At 43.3% G+C, this 25,628-nt stretch overlaps 1 protein-coding gene and 1 long non-coding RNA gene across 10 annotated transcripts in view; both read right to left on the reverse strand.

The window, feature by feature from the left end:
- The window catches only part of ATP9B (ATPase phospholipid transporting 9B (putative)), a 415,099-nt gene that overhangs the window by 22,788 nt on the left and 366,683 nt on the right, over positions 1 to 25,628 (reverse strand). For all 9 annotated transcript variants that reach the window (XM_037805661.1, XM_037805663.1, XM_037805662.1 and 6 more), the window contains 6 exons: positions 20,557 to 20,655; positions 17,314 to 17,403; positions 13,230 to 13,374; positions 12,882 to 12,946; positions 11,833 to 11,988; positions 11,555 to 11,619 (listed from right to left, as the gene is read on the reverse strand). In XM_037805661.1, coding sequence (XP_037661589.1) covers positions 11,555 to 11,619; positions 11,833 to 11,988; positions 12,882 to 12,946; positions 13,230 to 13,374; positions 17,314 to 17,403; positions 20,557 to 20,655 — 620 coding nt within the window. The remainder of the gene's footprint in view (positions 1 to 11,554; positions 11,620 to 11,832; positions 11,989 to 12,881; positions 12,947 to 13,229; positions 13,375 to 17,313; positions 17,404 to 20,556; positions 20,656 to 25,628) is intronic.
- On the reverse strand, positions 3,925 to 11,525 carry LOC119511194. Its single transcript, XR_005212178.1, has 2 exons — positions 9,757 to 11,525; positions 3,925 to 8,792 (listed from the first exon to the last, which is right to left on the reverse strand). It is a non-coding gene; the product is annotated as an uncharacterized LOC119511194 (long non-coding RNA).

Here is a 25,628-nt window from a genome sequence, read left to right on the forward strand (position 1 = left end):
GTCTGTAGCTTGTCTTTTGCTGAGCAAAAGTTTTAAATTTTTATGAGGTTCAATTTATAAATTTTTCCTTTTATTGACTGTGCTTTCGGTGTCCAGTTCAAGGACTCTTTACCTAGCCCCAGATCAGATTTTCTCTAGTTTGTTTGTTTTTTTTTCTAAAAGTTTTATTACTTTATATTTGACATTGTAAGTTCAGGATCCATTTTGTGATAATTTTTTAAATAAAAAAATTTCTATTCACTTAGAAGCATTCAGACTGTCAACAAAACAGCTGCAAATGTTTTTTTTTTTTCCCAATTACAGGGTAGTAGTTAGCAGAATGACAACTATTTTGGATAAACTGCATCAGAGACAACTGAAGATGAAGAACCTACCATCCCCAAATATTACTAATTTGTGCTGCTTTAAATTTCCACACCAATTTACAACACCCATATTGTGCCAGGCAAGGCTAGTGGCCATCGAAAAGACCACCAGGACGGGCAGTGGTAGTGTGTTAGCCACGCAGAAAAAGACACCATACAATTTAAAAACAAACCTTCCTCAGCTTTACATTTCAGTTTTTTTCCTTAGTAGAAGTGAGTTGTGTACAGGGGCTTAATTGCTTTATAGACAGGAAATAAAACTTCCAGAACCCACTTATTCATCATCGTATTTCTCATCTCCCTCATCTTCTTCGTCTTCCTTCTCCCCCTTTTCCTTGCTTTTTCCAGCCGAGACGACGCCCTTTTGGCCGCGTCAGGCTTCCCCGTGGCCCGGCGTGCCTGATCGCCTTCCCGTTCCCCCTTCAGCCTTGCGGCCTGCGTGTCTGCAGCGGCACCATCCTGCTCTGCCCCGGTGTCTCTGGGCATCGCCAATGGACAGGCCAGGATGCGACTTTGATTTCTGGGCAATACACAGAAGAATACAAGAAAAAGGCCAAAGGAAGCCTCTTGGGTGCGCTAGGATCCTTGAACTTCTTGCTTGCCCGTAAGGAGGGACATGGGTTTTCATTTCTTGTTCATAGTGGGCCTCGCCTGCCTCAGCTGCATGCCGCTAGCAGACATGGCCTTCCACCTGCCTGCCACTTCTTAGAAACTGAGATGTCGACTGCAGTGTCTGGTGCCTCCTCTTGGGCTGCTCCCGGCATGTCTGCATGACGCGTGTATGTGGTGACCCTCTCGGCTTCTGAGGGGCCCCTGTGCCCACATCTGGTCATTTTTCACCCAGGAGGCCCAGAGTCGCCCAGCGCCTGCCCGCTTGCACCTGCCTCGGTGCCGGCCCTGTGGGCTCAATGTGCTGCACCGGCTGCCGGTAATGTTTTGACTCAGGTGTGAGACAGGCCAGGTTCGTTCTCTCCCCTGGGGGTGTCTCCCTGCTCCAGCGCTGTCTGTGGAGAGGCCATCTTTCCTCGTCCAGCTGCTGCCGCACCCTGGTCAGAAGCCCGGGGCTCACCGTGGGTGTGTCCAGCGCTGCGTCTGTCCCTCTGCCCACAGCCCCCGCCCGGATCGTGCAGCCCGAGAGCCAGCTTTGAAAGCGGGGGCCCGGCTCCCACCCTCTTCTTCCTTCTCAGATGGCTCCGGCCACCCATAAAAATTCTACAAGCACTTTGACTATATCTTCAAAAAATCTTGCTGGTATTTTGATAGGAATTGTGTTAAATCTGCATATAAATTTTGAGGAGAATGGACATCTTTATTATGTTGAGTTCTCCAATCCATGAACATGAAATACCTCTCCATTTATTTAAATCTTCCTTGATTTCATTTATCAGCTTTTTGTAGTTTTTAGCATACGCATTCTGTGCATGTTTTGGTAGACTATACCTAAGTATTGTATTTTGGGGAGTGATTATGGTACTTTTAATTTGCTTCCACTTCTTCATAGCTTGTATATAGAGATTCCATGGAATCTTATTTATCTTGTATCCTGTAACCTTGCTGAACTCAATTTTTAGTTACAGATGTTTTTATGTAGATTCCTTGGAACAGTCATGTCATCTACAAATAGGGATAGTCTTCTTTCTTCCTTTCCATGCTGAATGTCTTGTATTTGTTGATCTCCCATCCTGAAACCTTGCTAAACTCTCTTTTATTTAGGGGGAAAATATTCAGTCTTTTTGCTATTGAGTATGATATATGTGGTAGGATATTTTAAGACGGTCTTTATCAAGGTGAGGTAATTGTCCTCTATTTCTCGTTTTCTGAGAATTTTTATCATGAATGGATGAACGATTTTCTGTATCAGCTGATACGATCATGTTATAAACCTTAAGCCTGTTGATTGCACCTGTGGAAAGACCTCCACTTGGACAGGTGCTGTTGCTTTTTCATGTGTATTACTGAACTCTATTTGCTAATTATCTGTTAAGGATTTTTGCATCTATAGTCATGATGGATATTGGTCTGCAGTTTTTTTTTTTGTATTGTGTTTATCTGGTTTGCGTATCAGGGTAACATTAGCTTCCTAAAATTAATTGGGAAGTGTTTCCTCCTCTTCAATTTTTTGGAAGAGATTGTGCAGATTGGTGTTAATTATTCTTTATAAAGTTTTGGTATAATTCTCCAGGGAAACCATCCCGGTCTGGAGGTTCTTACTTGGGGAATTTTAAAATTATGATCTTAATTTCCTTAATAATGATAGGGGTATTCAAATTACCTATTCTACATTGGGTGAGTTGTGGTAGCTTTCGTTTCCAAGGAAGTATTCCATTTCCTCTCATGTGTGTAGAGCTGTCTGTAGTATTCCCGCATTATCCTTTTGATGACTATCGAGTCTGCAGTGATAACTGGATTCATTCCTGATACTGGTAATTTAACCTTCATTCTTTTTTCATTTCGTAGTCTTGCTACAGGTTTGTCAATTTGATGGATCTTTTCAAAGAATTTGCTCTTTCATTGACTTTTCTATTATTTTTGTTGTTTTATTGATTCCTGATGTTATCTCTATTATTTCCTTCTTTATGCTTGCTTTGTGTTTATTTTGCTCTTCTTTTTCTAAGTTCTTAAAGTGGGAGTTTAAATTATCATATTGATTTTTTTCTCTTTTCTAATATAAGCATTTAATGCTATAAATTTCCCCCCTTAGCACTGCTTTAGCTGTGTCCCACAATTTTGGTATGCTGTGCTCTCATTTTTATTCAGTTTATTTTTTTTTTTCCCTTGTGACTTCCTCTTTGCCTGGAGGTATTTAGAAGCATGTTACGGTTTCAAGTGTTTAGTGATTTTCCTATTACTGTTCTGTTATTCATTTCTAACTTGATTCCATTACTGGTGGAGAAAATATTCTGCATTATTTCAATCCTTTCAAATTTGTTGAGATTGTGTTTTACGGCCCAGGATATGGCTAACCTTGGTGTATTCTCCATGGGTACTTGAGAAGAACGTGTGTTCCATGTCGTTGGGTGCAGTATTACATAAATGTTGACTACATCCTGCTGGTTGTTGGTGGTGTTGAGTTCTTGTATGTACTTGATTTTCTGTCTAGTTGTTCTAACAATTCTTGAGAGAGGGGTGTTGAAATCTTCAAAGATAATGCGGATTTGTTTATTTTTCCTTTCCATTCTATCAGTTTTTTCTTTGCTTATTTTGTAGTTCTATGGTTTGCTACATATACACTTAGGATTGTTATATATTCTTGGTAGATTGACCCTTTTATCATTATGTAATGCTCCTCTCTGTCACTGGTAATTTCTTTGCTCTGAAGTCTACTTTATCAGACATTAATATAACCATCCCTGCTTTCCTTTGATTAGTGTTTAACGGCATATCTTTTTTTTTAACCTTTAACTTTCAACATGCCTATGCTGTGATAGTGAGAAGTGGGTTTCCTGTAGGCAGTGCATAGTCGGATCATGTTTCATCTACTCTGCCAATCTCTGTCTTTTACTTGCTGTATTTGATCGTTTACATTTAATGCAATTATTGATATGTTAGGGCTTAAGTCTGCTATCTTACTTCACTTTTTGTTTGATCTTTCTGATTTTCTTTTCTTGTTTTTTTTTTTCTTTTTTAATTCCTCTTCGGCTAATTAGTGTTTTTAAGTGTGTCCCTTTACAGAACTTTAGTGGTTGCTCTAGGCTTTACATTATATATAAATAACTTATCACAGGCTACTAGTGTTGTCACTTTACTGGTCCAAGAGAAGTGTAGAAATCTTATATCCTTTTATGTCTCTTAACTCCCCCTCACCTTCACTTATAACTGTCTTAAATATTTCCCCTATATTCTTTCAGAAATACAGACAGTATTATAATTTTTGCTTCAATTATCAAAAATAATTTAGAAAACTTAAACCCATATTTTTGCCTACCATTTTTCTTCTCCCTGAGGTTCCAAGGCTCCTTCTTTTAACATTTCCATTCTGTTTAGAGAACTTCCCTTAGCCTTTCTTTTAGGGTAGGTCTAGTAGCAACAAGTTCTATCAGTTTTTCTTCATCTGAGAATGCCTTGATTTCCCCTTCCTTCCTGAAAGATATTTTTGCCGGGAATAGGGTTTTGTGTTGACAATTCTTTTCTTTTAGCCCTTAAAAAATGCTGTGCTATATTCTTTGGCCTCTGATTTTTGATGAGAAATTCACTGTTATCCAAATTGTTTCTCATTATCTATAAGGTGTCCTTTCTTTCTAACTGCTCTCAAGATATTTTCTTTTCCTTATTTTTCAGAAATTTAAGGAAGATGTGCCTGGGTTTGTATCTCTTTGAGTTTATTGTGTGTGGGGTTTGCTGAGCTTCTTAAATCTGCAGGTTGCCTTTTGCCAAATTTGGTAAGTTATCAGACATTATTTCCTTGAGTACCTTTTTGCCCCACTCCTCTCCTCTCCTTCCACGAGTCCAGTGACACAAATGCTAGCTCTTTTGTTATAGCCCCACAGATCCCCGAGGCTCTTGTAATTTTTTTCAGTCTATATTCTCTCTGTTGTTCAAACTGGTACTTTATAATGTTCCATCTTCCAGTTCATTGATTGTTTCCTGTCTTCCATTGTGCTGTTGAGCTCATCTGCATTTTTAATTTCAGTTATTTTATTTCTCTAGTTTCTCTAAAACTTTCATTTGATTCTACTTTATAGTCTCTATTCTTTGCTGAGACTATATTTTTTCCATTTCTTTAACATTTTAATAATTGCTTACTGACACATTTTTATATGATTGCTTTAACATCTTTGTTAGATATCTCTAAATGCTCTCTCATCTTGGTATAGGCATCTGTATGAGTAAGGATTTTCTATAGAAACAGGCAACAGGATACATGTCTATATGTGTTTACACACAAACACACACAGCATGTATGTACACATCTAAGAGAGGAATTGGCTCACAAGGTCACAGGGGCTAGCAAGTCTGAAATGAAGGTGTGGGCAGGGCAATGCTCCTTCTGAACCTGTATGGGAGAGCTCTCCCTTGCTCCTTTCTAGCTTGAGGTGGTACCAGCAATCCTGCTGCCCCCGGCTTGGAGACACATCGTTCCACATTCTGCCTTCATCTCCAAATGTCCTTCTTTCTTGACTCCATTTTCACATGGCATTCTCCTCTCTGTGTCCAGTGGCTCCCTTCTTATAAGGACTCACCCTAATCCCTGTATGACCTCATTTTCACTAATCACATCTTCTAAAGGTATTTCCAAAGAAGGTCACATCCACAGGCCTGGAGTTAGGACTTGAGCGTGTCTTTTCTGGGGGACACAAATTGACCTAACAGTATCTGCTGATTGTGTTTTCTTCATGCAGTTTGATATCTTCATGGTTCTTATCACAGCAAGTGAAGTTCGACTAAAATCTGGGTATTTCGGGTGTCATGTTAGAAGACCCTGGACTGTACGCAAATCTTCTGTTTTAGGTGGTTCCCGTGATGCTGCTGTGGCAGCAGAGTAGTGCTGGTGGGAAGGAGCCCAGGCCCGTCACTCACTGACTCCCTAAGGTGGGGATCCTCGTTACTGCTGGGTGGGTGGGAGCTCTGGCTCCCCAGAGGACTCCAAGGAGCCCTCCCTGGTCTCACTCCGTTATTGCTCCCCACGTAGCCTGTCCACACCACTGCTCAAGGTGTCAAGCACTTTCAGCTACGTTAATTCCAGAAGTCTCTCAGCTGTTTCTTTTCTTTCAGGGATCATAGTCCCTACTTGCCTGTTGTTTGACCTCTGAATACAATTGTTTGATATATTTTATCCAGTCTACTAGTTGTTCAAGGCGGGAGGATGAATCCACATTCTTCTACTCCACTCCTGCTGGAAGTTTCCCACGACCTTTTGGTAAACACATAGAACTGCTGCTTCCCTGTAGCTTCAACTAACTAGTCGTGGTCAAGGCTCCCCTCAGGGCATGCTTACCCTTACTCCCAGCCTAGTTTCCCAGCTGCTAAAACAAACACCATTCAAAGGGTTGGCTTAACACCAGGAATTAACTGGCTCAAGGTTTCAGAGGCTGGAAGGTGTGCCTCCTCCTCCCTGGTGGGGGTCTTCCGACTGGCCTGCAGTCTCTGGGGCTCTAAGGCATTGCAGATGGTGACGTCTTCTCCAGGTTCCACTGACTTTGGCTCCTGGCTGCTCCCCGTGACTTCCTCCTCCATCTGACATCCATTCTGCTCATAAAGGGTGCCAGCAATCTGGATTAAAGTTCAACCTGATTCAGTCTGCCTACACCTTAAATGAAAGAACATCTTGAAGAAATCCTACTTACAATGGGTCCACACCCACTAGAATGCAGACCAAGACCAAGAACACGTGCAAACTGGGTACGCAATTCAATCCACCACATCCCCTGCTGCACTCTGATAATGACTGCTCTGAATGTTAGTTCTCCTCTGAGATGACAGCTACCGATTTTAATAAGCACATTCTCAGGATCTCTAGGTCACTAGCAAGAACAAAAAGTAAATGGCACGCACCCAGGGGTGACCCCTGGGATGTGACACTATTGGTTGGCAGTGCCCATGTGCTGAAGACACAAGGCCTCTCTGAATGCTGCCTCCAGCAAGTTTAGAATGTCATCCCCAAAGCATGTTTCCTGGAACATGAGTTTCATGGGATGTTAGCAGGTGTTATGCAACAAAAAGGTCTGGTTCAACAAGGTTGAACAGGCTTGTCTAACAGACGTTTCTCAGAACCGTTGATTTGCTAACTTGTGCTGTGAATTTCTCAAGGGGCTAAGTATTTTCCTCAAAAGTACTTTGTCAAGGAATTCTTTTCCTGGCACAGCATGTTACGGGACACCGTATGGGAGGCACAGGGTTAGACTAAGGATAAGGCGCCCCCAGCACACGCCCCAGGGCAGCGGCTGCCGGGCTTCCCCCCTGCTGACCCCCATCTCCGCTCCAAGGCCAGGGAGCTGCGAACACTGAGGCGCCTGTCGCCAGGGCACCCGCCTCCGCCTCAGCAAAGCAACGATCAGTGCAGGGGAGGCCTGGTCTGGGCCAGCCATTCCCTGTATAAACATAGAATGAAATGAATGAGGATGAAAACCATGGACGTGTAGAGTCTCTATCAATTGTCCTACAGTTTCTAGAACCAGTTTTTCTACCACAGTAGGACATTAACAGATTTTAATTTTTAAAAATCATACTATTTCTGACTCAATTCTTTCTAGGTGAGGGAAAAAGTGATTTTATTACTTAGGTCACACAGGCTCAGCTTCAAGGCATCTCCCCTCCCATCCCGCAGACCCAGCTCAGGGCCCCAGAGCTTACGGGACTCACAGCAGCCGCAGGAAGTGAAGCCACACCCAGGGCGACTCAGCTCAGTGCGCGGAGCCTTACAGACACGAGGTGCATGCAGAGAAGGGTAACCAGATGGGGCACCCTCCAGCTGCACTAACATGGACAATTATTATTTAAGGAATAACTGCAACTGTCGCTTAAATTTTCCTTTTAACGTTTCAAATCCGTAATTTTAAAAATGTGAAAGTAAGAATGGTTATGTTTTTCTTTGAACTCAAGGTATAATCAGTATTATCCTGCAAATTCTATAATACCTGAAAGCAGTTAATACAATAATTATTGCAAAGATTTAAGCAATGGGAAAACATTAAAAAAAAAAAAGAATTACCATTTTTTGAAGCTTTAGGGTTTTTTGCCTTTTTTGAGGTACCGTAAGGAATACCATGTGGAGGGAACGCATGGTTGGGGATGTGAGGACAAATCCTATGATGCCTTCTGTCAATTACAGAGGCTAGGGCTTGGCAGATTATTGGTCATTACTATTGCACCACATAGAAATATGAAATGAGAACTAAGTCACTGTGATCTAAGATTCATAAAAATAAGGATCAAGTGTGCAGGTGTTCTAAAGAACAAGAGTTTTAGATTCGCGTTGTCCCGCCATTTGCACACACAGCCCACAGCTCCGGGCTTGGGGAGGAAGTAAAGGTAGATAACTCGATGGCGAGGACTGAATTTTCTGTAAAGGTCAGAAAGGGGACCTATTTTTATTAGGATGGGGAAGATTATCACATATATGATTATATCAAGAAGCAGCCCAAAAGGTAGGCACTTTTGCCAAGATTAAAGACTGAAGGATGGGATGAGGAACTTTAAAATACATGCAAGGATTTATCCTAAGTTCTTAATCACTTTATTCAAAATTATTTTTAAAACCATAAGACAGGCACCTGGCCTAGGGAAATTTAAAGAGATAAACTACGTTGGAGAGAGAAGTTTGACAGCACGGGAATGAGTACTATTGAAACGTGCATATCAAGGGAAGTGGCATCAACACCGAATGAACGAGCAGAAGGCGGCGTCCGCTGGCCGAGTCACAGGAGCTCAAGAAGCTGCGCATGAGGCGGAAACACGGGCTTCCGAAGACAAAGGCGGGTATCGGGCCATCTGGAATTCAGAAGAACCAGATCCCAGCTCAAGTCTAACAACTTACCCATGTGAGATTTGAGAAGGGTCATTGTATATTCTGTGAGGGAGGGATAAACACGTATTTTCATAAGAATTGAACCAGCTTAAAAACCAAGTAATACATAAAAACAAGGGCAGGAGGAGCGCAAATAAATGATCTCTCGAAAAGAACACAGAGCTGCCAAGAGCTCACTTAACTCCATCTCCTGGACTAGTGGCCAGTTACGGGGCACATCTGCGGAGTGTGCACTGATTACTCACATGACGTTTGTAAATCAAATGAAAAACAAAGGGCTAAAGCTCTGAACACTTCTCAAGACCCCAACCATCCCACCTTCTCCTCAGGAGAGGACCATCTACTTCCTCCTCGAGGAGACCACCTACTCCTCAGAAGGCCGTGCTTCTCCTCCTCAGGAGAGACCACATTTCTCCTCCCCAGCAAAGGACCACCCTTCTCAGGAGAGCACCACTCTCTTCTCCTCAGGAGATGCCACCCTTCTCCCCCGCAGGAGAAGACCACAGTTCGCCTCAGGAGAGGACTAACCAATCTCCTCCTCAGGAGAGGGCCACACTTGTCCTCAGGAGAGAGCAGCCTTCTTGTCCCCAGGATGGAAGACACTTCTCCTCAGAAGAGACCCCTTTTCTTCCTTGTGGAAAACAGTTCAGTCTCTCAGGAATGAAGCACCTGAGTACAGATCTCACCCTTACACTTTCTCATCTTAAAACTATCCTCCCTTTCCAATGCGCTCCCCTCCAGCTGCTGCCCCGGCCCATGCTGTTCACAGCCAAGCTCGCTGAAGAGCTCCTCTTTACTGCTTGCATTCTTCCTGTTACTTCAAGTGAACTTAACTGCAATGTAGCGTCTGCTCAAATCACACATGGCAATAACCTTTCTACTGCTAAATTCAAGGGACAACTTCAGTCTTTGTCTTACTTGACTTACCTGAAGCACTAGACACTGAGGTGACTATCTCTTTCTGGAAACTTCTTCTCTCCTGGCTTCCATCACTTTTCTCCTCCTCAATCCTTTGCAGTCTCCTAAATGGCTCCTCCTTCCCTGCCTGGACAAGGGCTGCTGACTTCTTCCCTTATCCGTGTTGACGATCTTCCCAGTGACTGCTGATCATTCACTTGTCCACTCACTCAGCAAGTTCTACGGAAGGTCTCTCCTTCTGACAGACGCCGGGAGGGACTGCGGTTACAAGGGAAGACGCCGCCCATCCCAGGAGAGCTACGGTGCAGCAGCTCAGGCAGGTGCACCAGCAAACACAACACTGCGGCACAGGAAGCTGCGCAGCAAGAGGATTCGGCAGGACGTGCGGTGAGGGGAGGGCTGCCGGGAGAGGTCAGCCTCAGTTGATAACTGGCCGCTGTCTGTTGAGGTAGCGGAGTGAAGGCCCTGGGGAGAGCAACTCGCGCACTGGAGAGAGGGGCAGGAGCTTCCCAAGACCGTCCTCGGGGAGCAGGTGCCCCAGGGCTGTATTCGGCTCACGGCTGCAGAAGCAGCACAGCGGCCTGGGACTTCTGGAGGAACAGACGCCTCTCACTGACCTCAGGGCACCACCACTGTTAGCAGAGACTTCATCCAGTGCACATCCTGCCGGTCCTCTGTATTTTTGCTCAAAATACTAGGAATTTGTGGGATTCACCTAAGCTGTGAAATGAGGTGGTGGATATTTAGCATGATTGCTTACAGTGGCTTTATGGCATGAGCTAACTCATGTGTTTATTCCTTCCTGGCCCGGAAAGAAACGAAATGCTCCAGGAGGAGGGCAGCCTGGCCTGGAGGGCCGGGGAGGGCTCGTTTGACGGCCCTCGTTTGTGCTTCACCTCTCGCTGGTTGTCTCCCAGGCACGATCCTTCCTCTTGGTGTCCCATCCCATTTCCCATCTGTCAAGGGTCCTGATTGCGCCCTTCCCAAGGGCTGCTGAGAGGCTGAACGAGCTGAGCGCTCTGGAGAGAGCCAGGGCGCGGACGACAGATGTGGTGGTAGTTACGATGAAGCGGTGTCCGACTGCCCTCGTGGGCTGGACCCTGTCGGCGACCAGAAGCAGAAGAGAAGCTGCACCGAGTTTACTGCCGCACACGGTGGTCACACTGACTCTAATTTAGACGTAACAGGAAAGGATCAGGAAAAGAAAGATTCAAACTCTCACCTGGAAGACTTGGTGGGCAAAACAAGTTTAGCTCTTGCTATGAATCCCACGCATGGCAGGCTTCCCAGATGCCCAAGATTTCAATATTCCCAAGGGATGGGTGCGAATGGTGTCTGTCTCAGACGTGCCGTGTGACATCCAGGTGGAAGGACACAGCCAGCACTTGCTGCTCTGGTCCCGCTGCGCCCGTGCGGTGGGGGAGCCCCGAGGGGCCAGCAGCTGGGGCTCCGGCCTCAGCCCACTGTGACGACAGCGTCGGCGGTGGCTCTACCCCTTGGCTCGTCCCCTTCGCATGTGCCAAAAATCCCTGATCCCACAGAGTTCCTGACACAAATTATGGCTTCTCCGTGAAAACAGAAGATCTAACAAGAGCCCTTCACAGCACGATCGCAAGGGAAACAAATGTACAGGTGTCACTGTGTAGTGCACCCACGCAAAATACTCAATCTTCACATGAAAATGATTCACTCCAAACATTGACCATTTAAGGAATTAATCAGAGACATTACATTGTATGTTTTTTCAAAATAAAAGTTCTCCCATAAGGGATGCTGCTATGTACTGTAAATAATGAATTTAACTTACCCTACCATTAGGAATCCCTGGTACAAAGGAACAGATGCAAAATAGAAGACTGAAGAAAAGACAGCCTTAAAGAGAGAACACGATAAATTAAAAAACCACCACACGGTTAGTCACACTGACATCATTCTTCATGCAGTGCCTTATCATTAGAGCCTAATTAAAATGCAATTACATCAAATAAAAAAGGAGCATTCACATACTCTGGTGCAATACTTCAGAATCTCGTCCGAGCGCCACAGCCCCCCGGAGGCCCAGTGAGTGTGGAAAGGCTTACACACCTGCATGGCGGAGATGATGAGGCCCCTGTGCAGGACGAACTGACCCAGCGCGGCTGACCTCTTGTAGCTGTTCCGGCCGTGCACCACCAGCAGCCGGCCAATGTGTTTAAACTGCGTGATGGAAAAATCTGCGGCCAGGGAGGCTTGCTTTCCCTCCTAGAACGAAACCAAAAAGGAACCTTTTCAAAACACTGTCTACATCAAAACAACATGAAACTAAATTAAAGAATACTGACACTCTTTCTGGGCAACTGCACAGGGACACGTGCAGACCAGCAGGCCACACAGCGCGCGCAGAGCTCCTGGGAGAGACAGGGCGAGGGCACCAGCACAGCGGGCAGCGGGGTGCTCTCGAGTGTTCTGGATGTCGTCTCGGCAGCCCACCGCCTCACAGAGCACTCACAGCAGCAGAACCCGGCACCGGCCTAGCACTGCCTCTGCAATCTCGGGCCTCTCCCGCTTTTCTAGGCCTTGGCTCATATGTATAAAAAAACAAAGCTGTGCCTCGAGTGGGAACATTCATGAGGACACACTTTAAATGCTGTGAACTGTTACCTAAAATTGTAAGGTGTTAAAAAATAAAGCAGCAAAAGGAAAAAGCTGTATGTAAGATTCACTTTACATGTCTTTCTTGATACTATTTCTGTTGGGGGACTGGGGAAGGAAACCGTGACTGTGAGAATGTGAGCCTGGGGAGCGGCTGCCTACACAAACGCAGTCAGTGAGGCAAGGGCGAGAGCCCGGGTGCAAGGGGAGGAGCAGAAAGGGCCGAGCTTCCCGGGGGGCTGGGGAGGCTCGCTGGGGACTGTCAGCACATGAGCTGAGCCCAAGAGAAGAGGCCACTGGGAACAACGAGGACACGTGTGCTCCGACCGTCGCTTGCGTGTCCTAAAGACGGCACTTGGGTGAAATGGGAAGAGTGGAAGGAGGCTTTGCTCTGCTCGTCTCTTGCCCACACGGTGGCTTGGTGCCCGGCAGAGCCCGTGCTGGCGTGTTGGCCGTGGGCACACACGGAGACCGCAGTGGGGCCCAGGAGAAGGCCAGGCTACCTTTCCTTCAATCCCGATCCCGCAGTTGGCTGCTTGGATCATGCTGACATCATTTCCTCCATCTCCTGGAAGTGCAGAAAACCACAAATTAAAGCAAAACCTACACATGATTAGACAGCTTTTCCTTTTTACCGTCAGAGGCTGTTTTAAAATTTTCTGGTAATATAGATGAACTCAATCTAGTTTTAGGGATCAAACACAACTTTGCCTGTGAATTTCAAGATATCAGTTTCTCTTAAAATTTTATTGCTAGCCATGGAAAACTTTCAAGAGGCCACATTTCTCGTTTCATCAGCAGGGGCCCCGTGTGGCCTTCCCTCACCACGGCAGGGGCGGGGCGGGGCTCACCCACGGCACAGGTGCGCCTCCCCGAGTGCCGCTGCAGCAGGCGGGCGATGTGGGCCTTCTGGGTGGGGGAGCAGCGGCAGCACACGACTGCAGGGCACTGGCGAGCCAGCTCCACAAACTCATGCTCGTAGTATTTCAGACAAACCTGGAAAATAAAGCATTGTGCCATTTCCCGTCCACTCCCACTGCAGTATCCCAGATTTGCTCAACTTGGAAAGAAAAGGTCTGCAAGATAAAAATCACGGCTTTTTTTCCAAATGTGAAACACTATGTTTTATTCTGATTACTGAGCCCCTCTTTGCAATTTTAAGGCAAATGCTGCCCCAGGTGTCTGCAGGCGCAGTGGTGGTGAGAAAGGAGGGGCAGGGTGGGGAGGGGGTTGCACTGTCAGGGAGAAAGACCAGCCTGGCTCGGACAGCACATGGCGGAGGACAGAGCGGGTCTGGCGGCCTTAGGACTTTGTCCGAGTGTCCCATAGGACACTGGAGGGTCACAAGACCCAACAGCCACGTGGGGAACGGGCTGGAGTCTGGTGGGACCGAGAAGATCCAGAAATTTGAAGCGACTGTCTAGCTGTCTCTAGGAAACGCCTTGCAGATTAGTCTCTGTTTTTCTTCAGGTGATTTCAACCCCACCTTCTGACAAATATGAAGTCTTTGTTTCATCTTTCAATATGAAATACCTATACTCTAGGTCTTTGCCAAAGAGATGTGAATTCTTAATTCCCAAACTGTTGGGAAGAGTAAAACTCATAAAAGGACGGCCTGAGGCTAGGCAATGGGGGCATCTGAACCCTCCCACCTGGGTGAAAGATTGGACATTTATCCTCTGGACCGGGGAGACCTCAATAGAACCAAAAAATGGAAAGTAGGGAAAAAAAGATAGGAAATGATAGCAACCATTCAGAAAGTCCAACATTGGCATAATAGGTGGTCCAGAAAGAGGGAACAGACAAAACAGAAGTGAGGAAATCACTCAAGATTCTGCCCCTCTAGAACCAGACGATATATGTTTATGTGGCAACAAACCCTTACCAAGGCACCACAAGGTGACATACCAGAACACTGGGGAAAGAGAGAGACCCTTCGAATTTCCAGAAGGAAAAGAGAAAACAAAACAGAGTAAGTCTAGACAAAGGATCTGGAATCAGAAGGCTTTGGGTTTCTCAGCAGCAGTCCTGGGTGGTCGGTGGCCATGGAGAAGGATCTTTAAAATTCTCAAGGGAAATTACTTCCAGTCGAGGACTCCATACCCAGCCACCGTTATCAATCACGTGTGTTGTGTGCGTAGACTAGACATTTCATTCCTGTGCAATGTCTGAAAAACTCATCTCCTATGAACCTCTCTACAGGAAACTAAAGGAGAATGTGCGCCACCAAAATGAGGGACCAAATGAAGAAAGCAGAAGAAACAGGGCACAGCAAATGGGAAATCCAACAACGCACTGAAGTGGAAGGACGCCCGAGGACGATGACAAAGGGAGGTCTCAGTAGGACAGCTGTGCATGCGGCCAAGTTCAGATTGGAGCATATTAGAAGTCTCTGTGAGAGACTTATTTAAAAAGATAAATGACAGAAAACACGATGTGTCTGAATTTTCTGACAGGAGGTTGAGACAATGGGCAGAGGGCTTGTAGATGAATTAATGATAATCACATAAGAGACTAAACAAATGAAAAAACAAGACAATTACGAGTTCTCAGAAAAACAAAAACTTAGGAAACAAAGTAATTGTGATTTGCTACCTGGCTCAGCTGTTACAGTGTTCACAAGTTCATAATAATAGAAACCACTGGAAATTGATCCTATCAAATTCATGACATAACTACATTGGGAGGATGAGGGCAAGGAAAGAATTAAATCCTCTTCTTGCACAGCAGGAAGTAAACAGATAATATCTGAAACTTAAAGTCAAATAGTAGCTACAAACATGGCTATTTAGATAATATCTAAAACTTTAAAAAGACAAACAGAGCTGTACACACACTGCTGTCTGGAGACTTGAGGCTGCTGAGGGGAGCAGAGGCGGGGAGGGAGGGGAAGAGCTTGGAGAATGATTTGACTATTCAAAGTACCTGCCTGTACAACTCTGATAAAAGCAAAACTTAAAAACATGCACACACGGTCAATACCAAGAACACCAACGCAAAACAGTGGAAAACAGGGTCCCCTCCGGGCAGAGAACAGGGTGCAGGTGCCCTGAGGGGTGGAAGACTGGGACCCCTCCGACCGCCCACGGACCCCCGGGCTGCCCGGTGCTGGGAGCAGCTGTGGGGCGTGTGCAGAAGGAAGCAGCCCCCTGCCCCGCAGCCCCTGAGAGGGGCGGGCTGCTGCCTCCTCCCCATCCCGCGAAGGGGAAGGCAGTGGTGTCTGAACGCTTGTTCAGGCTCTATAATCTGGAATCTCCCGAGTATGAAAATCTTTTCCTAGACTCATGAAAGTCATGGCGAGGAATTCTGTATAACATGGAACCTTTCTTCCCTGCCCAGGAAGTTTAGTTACTCAAAGCACCAGACGGAGCGGGCGACATTTGGACCACAACATGGCCTTCTGGAATGAGCTGCGTGGTCGCGTACCGAGAACAGTAACGTCCTTTCCATGTGCCCACTTTGCGGTGGAGGCGATGCCCACCCTTGACATCCCCCCCGGGTCTAGGCCCCGGTGACTTGTCTGACTTTTGAATGCGAGGTGCCAAAGCGCGGCTCCAGGATATCTGAGGCTGGTCTCGTGAGCCCTCGCAGCGCTGCCCGGACTTCCTGGAGAGCCTGCTCCGGGCACGCAGCCGGCACGTGCCAAGGCTGAGACCACGTGCTCCGATCAAGGCCGAGGCAGCCGTGTGGAAAGACTGCACGGGCAGGGAGATGCCCAGCCAGCCCCAGCACTCCAGCCCCCTCAGCCCCGGCACCAGGTGTCGGTCACCCAGCCCCAGCAGAGGCAGTCTGGGAAGAACTGAGGCCCGAGGCCATGGCTCCAGGGGGCCAGCCACCCCCCCTCCAGCCTCCGGGTCACGATGGGACACCGGACTGCTGTGCTCTGCACAAACACATTAAACTGCACACGTGAAATACACTCTCTATTTTGAGAGTAAAAAATTTAAAGATATTTTAGTAATTTTTGCTTTTGAAATCACTCAACTATGCAAAACTCATTCAATTTATTAAAGGCTATGATTTCTTGGCAATATTTGTACATGCTCAGGGATATCTGTGAAGTGAGAAAATTTAAAATACAAATCATTTTCAAATGTAATTAAACTTTTAGGATCTTAATGAAATGAACAGACTGTTTAACTTTTATATAGATGAATAATTAAAACATTTATTCACTACAACATTGTAACCTTCTTTTCATATTTTAAACCCAACCTTTTTTTCCAGGTCTCGTGTTTCTGCAGGGCCCTCCCCTCGTGCCTGCGCTGGGCGGGTAAAATGGCCCTTCCCGTACGGGGGATTCTGGAGACTGCCCTCCCCAGGGTGAGTCCTGCTGGGTGTTAAAGGTACTTGTTGAAAAGCAAGTGGTTCTGGGTCAAGTAAGTCTGGGAAATGTTGGGAAGAGAAGCAAAACAGTTGCCTTTCCCACAGCACTTCTTAGGACCTCGGGAACACGGTGAGCTGAGCTGTCGGCCTCCAGACGGAGACGCTAATGGGACAGTTTCACTGGTTTCTTCGACGAGAGAAAGCCTGTCCTTCCCCCACCAGGCAGCCTGCAGAACTGCTGTGTCCCCTTTTGGAAACACTGGTTTGGATAAATTTAGATCAAGAGCTGTGGGCACCACGCATAAGATGCTCAGGACAGTGGTCCTACTAATGGAGAGCACGAGGTCTACAGCGAACTCCGAACAAAACTAAGATGCATCAACCTCTAAGAGATGAAAGAGTAAGTCAGCATTTCCACGTGGACAATGTAAGTCTTCAGGCCACAGCCGCTCAGCAGAGTGGCACACGCCATCACTGTGTGTACCAAAAGGGATTCACAGAGAGCAGGGACTGGCCAAACCGGCCTGATGAACGCACTGGGACTCAACAAGTCCTCAGACTCACGGCACACAGAAGACGACACTCACTCGGGTAAAGGACTAGCCTTACCTCCAGAGAGTCCCCCGAAATGACCAGCGCACAATCGTGCTTCCTTCTAAAGGCATTGAGCTCCAGGTGGGCCTCGCCCCGACTTGTTACCTACACAAGCGGGAGAAAGATATCCCAAATGAGAATTTTCTCCAAATTAGAGGTGCAAACAAATAAGCGCTTATTTCATGAATCATAACGAGGTCTTTTAGACACATCATCTACAACTAAAAGGTTTTTTACACGTCAAGTCCATGACAAAGTGCTTTCTGATGTCACCTACTTTGCTGCTACTTATTGAATGCAAACTACTTTCTGATTCTGGCAACGCAGAGCAGGACACTTACACTGTCAAGTACAATACAAGGACCACAATTACAATAAAATAAAGTGAACAGAAGCAGCTTTCATGTCTAGAAACAGCACACATTCATGAAATTTAGATAAAAGGCCATCCATGGGCTAAGCCTTGCCTCTGCAGCTGGAAGGTAACCGGCTTTTTTTTTTTTTTTTTTGTATCATGGATATTTATTTATTTTTTTAATCTTCATTTTATTGAGATATATTCACATACCATGCAGTCATACAAAACAAATCGTACTTTCGATTGTTTACAGTACCATTACATAGTTGTACATTCATCACCTAAATCAATCCCTGACACCTTCATTAGCACACACACAAAAATAACAAGAATAATAATTAGAGTGAAAAAGAGCAATTGAAGTAAAAAAGAACACTGGGTACCTTTGTCTGTTTGTTTCCTTCCCCTATCTTTCTACTCATCCATCCATAAACTAGACAAAGTGGAGTGTGGTCCTTATGGCTTTCCCAATCCCATTGTCACCCCTCATAAGCTACATTTTTATACAACTGTCTTCGAGATTCATGGGTTCTGGGTTGTAGTTTGATAGTTTCAGGTATCCACCACCAGCTACCCCAATTCTTCAGAACCTAAAAAGGGTTGTCTAAAGTGTGCATAAGAGTGCCCACCAGAGTGACCTCTCGGCTCCTTTTGGAATCTCTCTGCCACTGAAGCTTATTTCATTTCCTTTCACATCCCCCTTTTGGTCAAGAAGATGTTCTCCATCCCACGATGCCAGGTCTACATTCCTCCCCGGGAGTCATATTCCACGTTGCCAGGGAGATTCACTCCCCTGGGTGTCTGATCCCACGCAGGGGGGAGGGCAGTGATTTCACCTTTCAAGTTGGCTTAGCCAGAGAGAGAGGGCCACATCTGAGCAACAAAGAGGCATTCGGGAGGAGGCTCTTAGGCACAACCATAGGGAGGCCTAGCCTCTCCTTTGCAGCAACCGTCTTCCTAAGGGTAAAACCTATGGTAGAGGGCTCAACCCATTAAACCACCAGTCCCCTATGTCTGTGGTCATGTTAACAACCATGGAGGTGGGGTAGGCCAATACCCCTACATTCTCCACAGGCTCCTCAAGGGGGCACATCTTTTTTTTCCCTTGTTTTTCTTTTTTTTTTTTTAACTTTCCCTTCTTTTTTAAATCAACTGTATGAAAAAAAAGTTAAAAAGAAAACAAACATACAATAAAAGAACATTTCAAAGAGACCATAACAAGGGAGTAAGAAAAAGACAACTAACCTAAGATAACTGCTTAACTTCCAACATGTTCCTACTTTACCCCAAGAAAGTTACATAATATAGCAACATTTCTGTGAACTTCTTCCTACTATATCCATCAGAAATTAACAGACCATAGTCATTCCTGGGCATCCCCAGAACGTTAAATAGCTTATCTGTTCTTCTTGGATTACTGTTCCCCCTTCCTTAATTGCTCTCTATTGCTAGTTCCCCTACATTCTACATTATAAACCATTCGTTTTACATTTTTCAAAGTTCACATTAGTGGTAACCGGCTTTTATAAATAACCCCCTCGGACTTGGCGAGGAGGCGACGGGAGGTGCCCACGAGGCGGGGGCTGGGGGAGCTGGAGCCACCGGCTTGCAGCCTCACCGAGGCAGCTCTGAAGGGCTCATTTAACAAGTCAGAATATTAGAGCCCAGGAAGCTGAGTTCCTCGCGGTCACAGGTCAGACAAGAAACAGAGTATCTGGAGTTGAGGCTTTATTTAAAGATGTCACTTTTCACATGTCAAGTGATAAAAAATACTTCTACAAAATTGCTTCCACTGTCTTGGCTTTCGATTTCTACTTTCTCCATTAGTTCAAGCAAACAAAATTCTTGCACTTCCTATAGTATCTGAAGGATTACACAATTTAAAAGAGTAAAATTAAACCATAATCTTGCAATATCATTAATTTTAGAATGAAAACATTTCAGAAACTGATACACTCATTTTTGACATTCTCCCTGTAGAGATTTTAATGGGGGCATGAAAACAATGCTATATAATAGGACTGTAATAAATTAAAAATTGCATGTGATCCAAATTACCAATCTCAGACTATCTTTAAATGTGTAGATTTTATTGTGAAAAATTTAATTTGTGTTGCCATAACACTGAAAAGTCAACAAAAATTGATCTGAAGTTTTACCAGAAGCATTAATAATTTAATTGCAAATAGCAGTCTGCAGGGCCTAATTTGAGATTCTGATGCTTTGAAACAGACTACATTTACATGTAAATTATACTCAAATAATTGTTTCTGTAGGTGCGAGCATTTCATTCTGAACAGACATAGACATACAATGGCTGTTCACCCACCATCAATCAAGACCCAAGAAATTTTTATTTTTTGTTGAATTAAATTTAGTCATAACTAATACATACAGTAAACACATAAATGTAGATCATTTCTGTTAATTTTCTTTGAGCTGATAAAGGAAAAGGATTTAATTTGAAAATGGTGGTAGATTACAAATACACTTCTACTTTGTGTTTACTAACAAAGCGGCTTCTGGACAACCTACGAGGCACAGAACTACTAGGAAATACAACTTTTAACCATATACATTTTCATCAATTGAATAGAAAATTACTGGAGCAGTTCTATTTTAAAATATATATTTAGTTATGATTAAATAATAATATAGCAGAAAGTATTTTTTAATTTAGAGCTTGTTTCACAAAGGCAAATTTGTGATCACATTTAATATAACAGAAATCTATTTTTAGTAATACTTTTTTATAAATTGAAAAATAATTATAATATCTTTTTAAAAAACAGATATTTAATAACTAGTAACTATTTGCATAGACATTTTCACAAAAACAAAAGGTTTCAGTTGTGAGATAAAACCTATAAAAATTCAAAGTGATTTAGACACACACTTACGGGCTGGAAAATATGAATGTCTTGTGTCCTGGACACCAAATGTGAACTTTTGGCGATGCACGTAGCTGTCTCCAGTTTATCGCCTGTTAGCATCCATATCTAGGAAAGAATTTAAATTCATGAGCTTCAACAATACGAGCACACTTCTGTCTCTTAAAAATGTCTCCACTGGTTTCGCCAAAACAAATCAGGGCAAAGTGCTGGGAAGACACAGCCAAGGTGCGGAGCTGCGGACACCCAAGGCTGGAGCCACCAACAGCCCTGCACCGGGAGCCTGCCAGGCCAGACACAGGCTGGAGGAGAAACCTCACAATCGGGGCTCGGACAGGTAGAAGGACTTTGACACCTTTATTCCAACCTGCTGTCTTCTCAGCTGGAAATAGAGGTTCAAAATGAGTAAGTGGCCCTTAGTTAAGCCAAAAGTCGTTTATATCAAATAAAACCACTTTTTACATTAAAAGATTATACAGACACACACAGATCATGTGTGTATATACATCCCCAAAGAGAGAGCAAAACATCAGGGTATTTTATGGGACAGCAAAGAACTTACAGCAATGTCTTAACTATTACATGCATTTTTCAGTTTTCTTAAGTATCACATAGAAATATCCATTTTTGAAGATAATAGAGAATATTTATATGACATACCAATTACTCGCTTGAGCATAGTTTAGTTCTTCTCAATGTCTGAAGATTTGTTCTTCTAATTTATTTTCCAAACTTATTTTACTGACCAGCTGAACTGCAGATCAAAGACTATGGCCAATTATAATGGAAAAGTTGGGGACAATTAATGTAAAAAGAACAAGAATGAGCACTGCTAACAAACCTACGTGCACTTCAGGAAACCTGAGGGCAACATCATGGAAACTCTAAAGTTTCCGAGGAGTATCTGAAATCATTGTTATATCAGGTAAAGAAATGAAAAGGATCTGTTTCTTTATACAGAAAAATGTAAAATACAAACACTAAAACTCTGGAAGATCTTATGTAGTTTGGCAAAGAATGAATATAAATAATCAAATCTTTACACAAGACACATGTATTACTTTGACATACTGCTAATTCAGCAAGCACAAATAAATAGATTTATTTGGACTTTATTAAAAATTACAATGAAATGAACAGGTCATTAGCTTCCAATTCATCGTATTTCTTTACCAATATTTTGGTTATGCATTAAAACAATTAAACATAATTTAAAGGTTCTACATCTGAATTGCTCTCTCATTCTGAAATCCTATCTGAATAATTATTCTGACAATGAGATTTAGCTTCATGATACATTTTCCAATCTGATATTAATTCTTCCATATTGTATTATTTTTAGGTCCTTCTTCTCCCCATCCAGACTGTAGCCCCCTGCAGAGCAAGAAATACATATACTTTTCTTGTAGCTAACATCTTAATATTTGTTGAATATACATGTATTTTTCTGTTTTTTTTTTTTAATTACTGGATGTAACAAATTTACATAGAAGTGGTAACTTTCTAAATGTAATTTAACAAGTACTTAGATAGCAAATTCAAAGAATGTTGTGGTACAGTTCTACAGACACAGTTATTTCCTTATTGTGAAATAAAAGTTATATACAAAAAGGTGGTAATTTTCAAAGCACAATTTCACAAGTAGTTATATAGGAAATTTCCAAGATTACTGTGGGTTAAAGAACCATAGTTTCAGTTATTTCCTTATTGTTAAACATAACATAAATACAAAAAGGTGGTAACTTTAAAATTATAATTTAACAAGCAGCTATATAGCAAATTTCAAAGAATGATATTTGTTACAGTTCCACCATTTCAGTTCTTTCCTTCTAGTTATTCTAATACCCTAGCAAGGAAAAAAAGAAAATTATATAAAGATTCAGTATTCATAATCCTTTGTTAAATTCCATGTTGTCTGTTGCTGCCCCTTTGTCTAGTTTAATCACTTGCCCAATCTTCAGGGATGTCCAGCAGTGACCTCCCTAACTTGTTCATGTTGAAAAGGGGTGTTGACATTATGGGAAAAAGGGACACATCTGGTTGATGTTCCTGAAGAGGCCATTGCCTCTGGGTTTTGGGACTTAGATGGCACAGGAGCTCCCTGGAGGAGTTTCTGAAGAATAAACTTAGTAGAGTGAAACTTTTATAGAGTCTCAGATAGGGACCTGGGAATTCTTTAGGGTTTTTGGGACTACTGTTGACTTGGGCTTATCATATTGTGCCCATTTGGGACATCCAGCAGAAGCTTGCATGGGAGTAACCTCCAGGACAGACTCTTCAATCTATCTGAAATCTCTTAGCCACTGAAACTTTATTTTGTTCCCTTTCTTTTCCCCCTTTTGGTCAAAAAGGCATTCTCAATCCTTTGATGCCAGGGTCAGGCTCATTTCTGGAATCTGTGCCCACGTTGCCAGGGAGACGGACTCACCTGGGAGGGGGGTCCTGTCCCACATTGGGGGGAGGGTGATGAATTTACTTGCAGAGCTGGGCTTAGAGAAAGTCCACATTTGAGAAACAAAAGAGGTTCTCTGGAGGTGACTCCTGGGCATAATCCTAGGTGGGCTCAGCCTCTCCTTTACAACAGTAAGTTTCACAAGTACAAGCCTCAAGATTGAGGGCTTGACTTATAAAGCAGGGGGTTCCTAAATTCACATAGCATATGTTCTGTCCATGATAATCTATCCATATCTCACATTACCATTACTTAGTTGTACAATCCTCATCACTCTCCATTTTAAACAATTCTCATAACCCAAAACACTCCATAGCTCATTTCAGCCCTTAATTATTTGCCCCTAGTATTTGTGTGGTACTAGTAAGGTATTCCTATTAATTATAGTCCAAAGTACGCAACAGGTAAATTTTTCCCATATACCATTCTGATATCAACTCTCTATACTAGTGTAATACCTTAGAAGTATATCATGCAAGCACTTATCTATATTTGTGGTGCTGATCTGTGGAAAATATGCCTTTAAACAACCCCTTTCAATTCACCATCAGTGCAGCTCTGATACTTATAATCCCATTAACAAACAGTCGTCACCCCTATCCATTCCCATACCTTTGAATTCACCATCAACATCTGAATATATTAGGTTATTTTCACATTCACTAGCTTCTGTCTATCTCTAGGTTCCCAATATTCTACATTACAAGTCATAGATTTTACATTGTAAAGAGAGTTCACATTAGTGGTAACCTACAATCTCTCTCTTTTGTATCTGACTTATTTCACTCAGCATTTTATTTCAAGGTTCATCTATATTACCATATCTTTCAGGACCTTGTTCCTTCTTACTGCTGCATAGTGTTCCATCGTACATATATACACCGTATTTTGTTTATCCACTCGTCTGTTGAAGGACACCTGGATTGTTTCCATCTTTTGGAATTTGTGCATAATGCCACTATGAACAATGGTGTAAAATGTCTCTTGGTGTCACTGCTTTTAGATCTTCCGGGTAAATACTGAGATGTGGAAATGCCAAACTGCAGGGTAACTCGGTTCTAGTTTTCTCAGAAACCGCCAAACTGTTTTGCACAGCAGCTATACAATTATATATTCCCACTAGCAATGAGTACGAGTTCTAATCTCTCCACATCCTCTCCAGCATTTGTTGTTTCCTGTTTGTTTAACGGCAGCCATTTTTACTGGTGTGAGATGATATTTCATTGTGGTCTTGATTTGCATTTCCCTAAGAGCTAGTGAAGATGAACATTTTTTTTTCATGTATTTTTTAGCCATTTGTATTAACTTCAGAAAAATGCTTCTCATATCTTTTGCCCATTTTATAATTGGGCTGTTAGTACTACAATTGTTGAGCTGTAGGATTTCTTTATATATGCAAGATATCAGTCTCTTATCAGATATATGGTTTCCAAATATTTTCTCCCATTGAGTTAGTTGCCTCTTCACCTTTTTGACAGTCTTTCGAGGTGCAGAAGTTTTTGATTTTGAGCAGTTCCTATTTTTGTTTGTTTGTTTGTTTGTGCTTTGGGTGTTAGGTGTAAGAAGCTACCTCCTATTACTAGGTCTTGAAGTTGTTTCCCTATATTACCTTCTAAGTATTTTACTGTACTGTCTCTTATATTGAGGTCTTTGACCCACTTTGAATTAATTTTTGTGTAGGGTGTGAGGTAGGGCTCCTCTTTCATTCTTTCGGATACGGACATTCAGTTCTTGCAGCCCCATTTGTTGAAGAGACTGTTCTGTCCCAGTTCAGTAGATTTAGGGGCCTTATAAAAATCAGTTGACCATAGGTCTGGGGTTCTATTTCTGAACTTTCAATTTGATTCCACTGATCATATGTCTATCGTTGTGCCAATACCATTCTGCTTTGACCACTGTGGCTTTATAGTAGGCTTCAAAGTCTGGAAGTGTAAGCCCTCCCACTTTGTTCTTTTTTTTAGAATGTTTTTGGCAATTCGAGGCCCCTTTCTCTTCCAAATAAATTGATAACTAGCTTTATCAAGCCTGCAAAGTAGGTTGTCGGAATTTTGATTGGAAGTGCATTTAATCTGTAGATCGGTTTGGGTAGGGCTGACATCTTAATGACATTTAGTCTTCCTTTCCATGAACATGGAATATCTTTCCCCCTCTTTAGGTCTCCTTTGATTTCTTTTAGTAACAGTTTGTAATTTTCTGTGTAGAGGCCTTTTATGTCCTTGGTTAAATTTATTCCTAGGTACTTGATTTTTTTAGTTGCTATTGTGAAGGGAATTTTTTTTTTTTTTTTGATTGCCTCTTCAGTTAGGTCATTACTAGTGTATAGGAACATTACTGACTTATGTGCATTAATCTTGTATCCTGCCACTCTGCTGAATTTATTGGCTCAAGTAGGTTTGCTGTCAATTTCTCAGGATTTTCCAAATGTAAGATCATATCGCCTGCAAATAATGACAGTTCTACTTCTTCCTTTCCAATGTGGATACCTTTTATTTCTTTGTCTTGGAGAATTGCTTTGGCTAGAACTTCTAGCACAATGTGGAATAACGGTGACAGCGAGCATCCTTGTCTTGTTTCCGATCTTAGGGGAAAGGCTTTCAGTCTCTCACCATTGAGTATTATGCTGGCTGTG

Source organism: Choloepus didactylus, chromosome 16, assembly GCF_015220235.1.
Source record: "Choloepus didactylus isolate mChoDid1 chromosome 16, mChoDid1.pri, whole genome shotgun sequence".
NCBI lineage: Eukaryota > Metazoa > Chordata > Mammalia > Pilosa > Megalonychidae > Choloepus > Choloepus didactylus.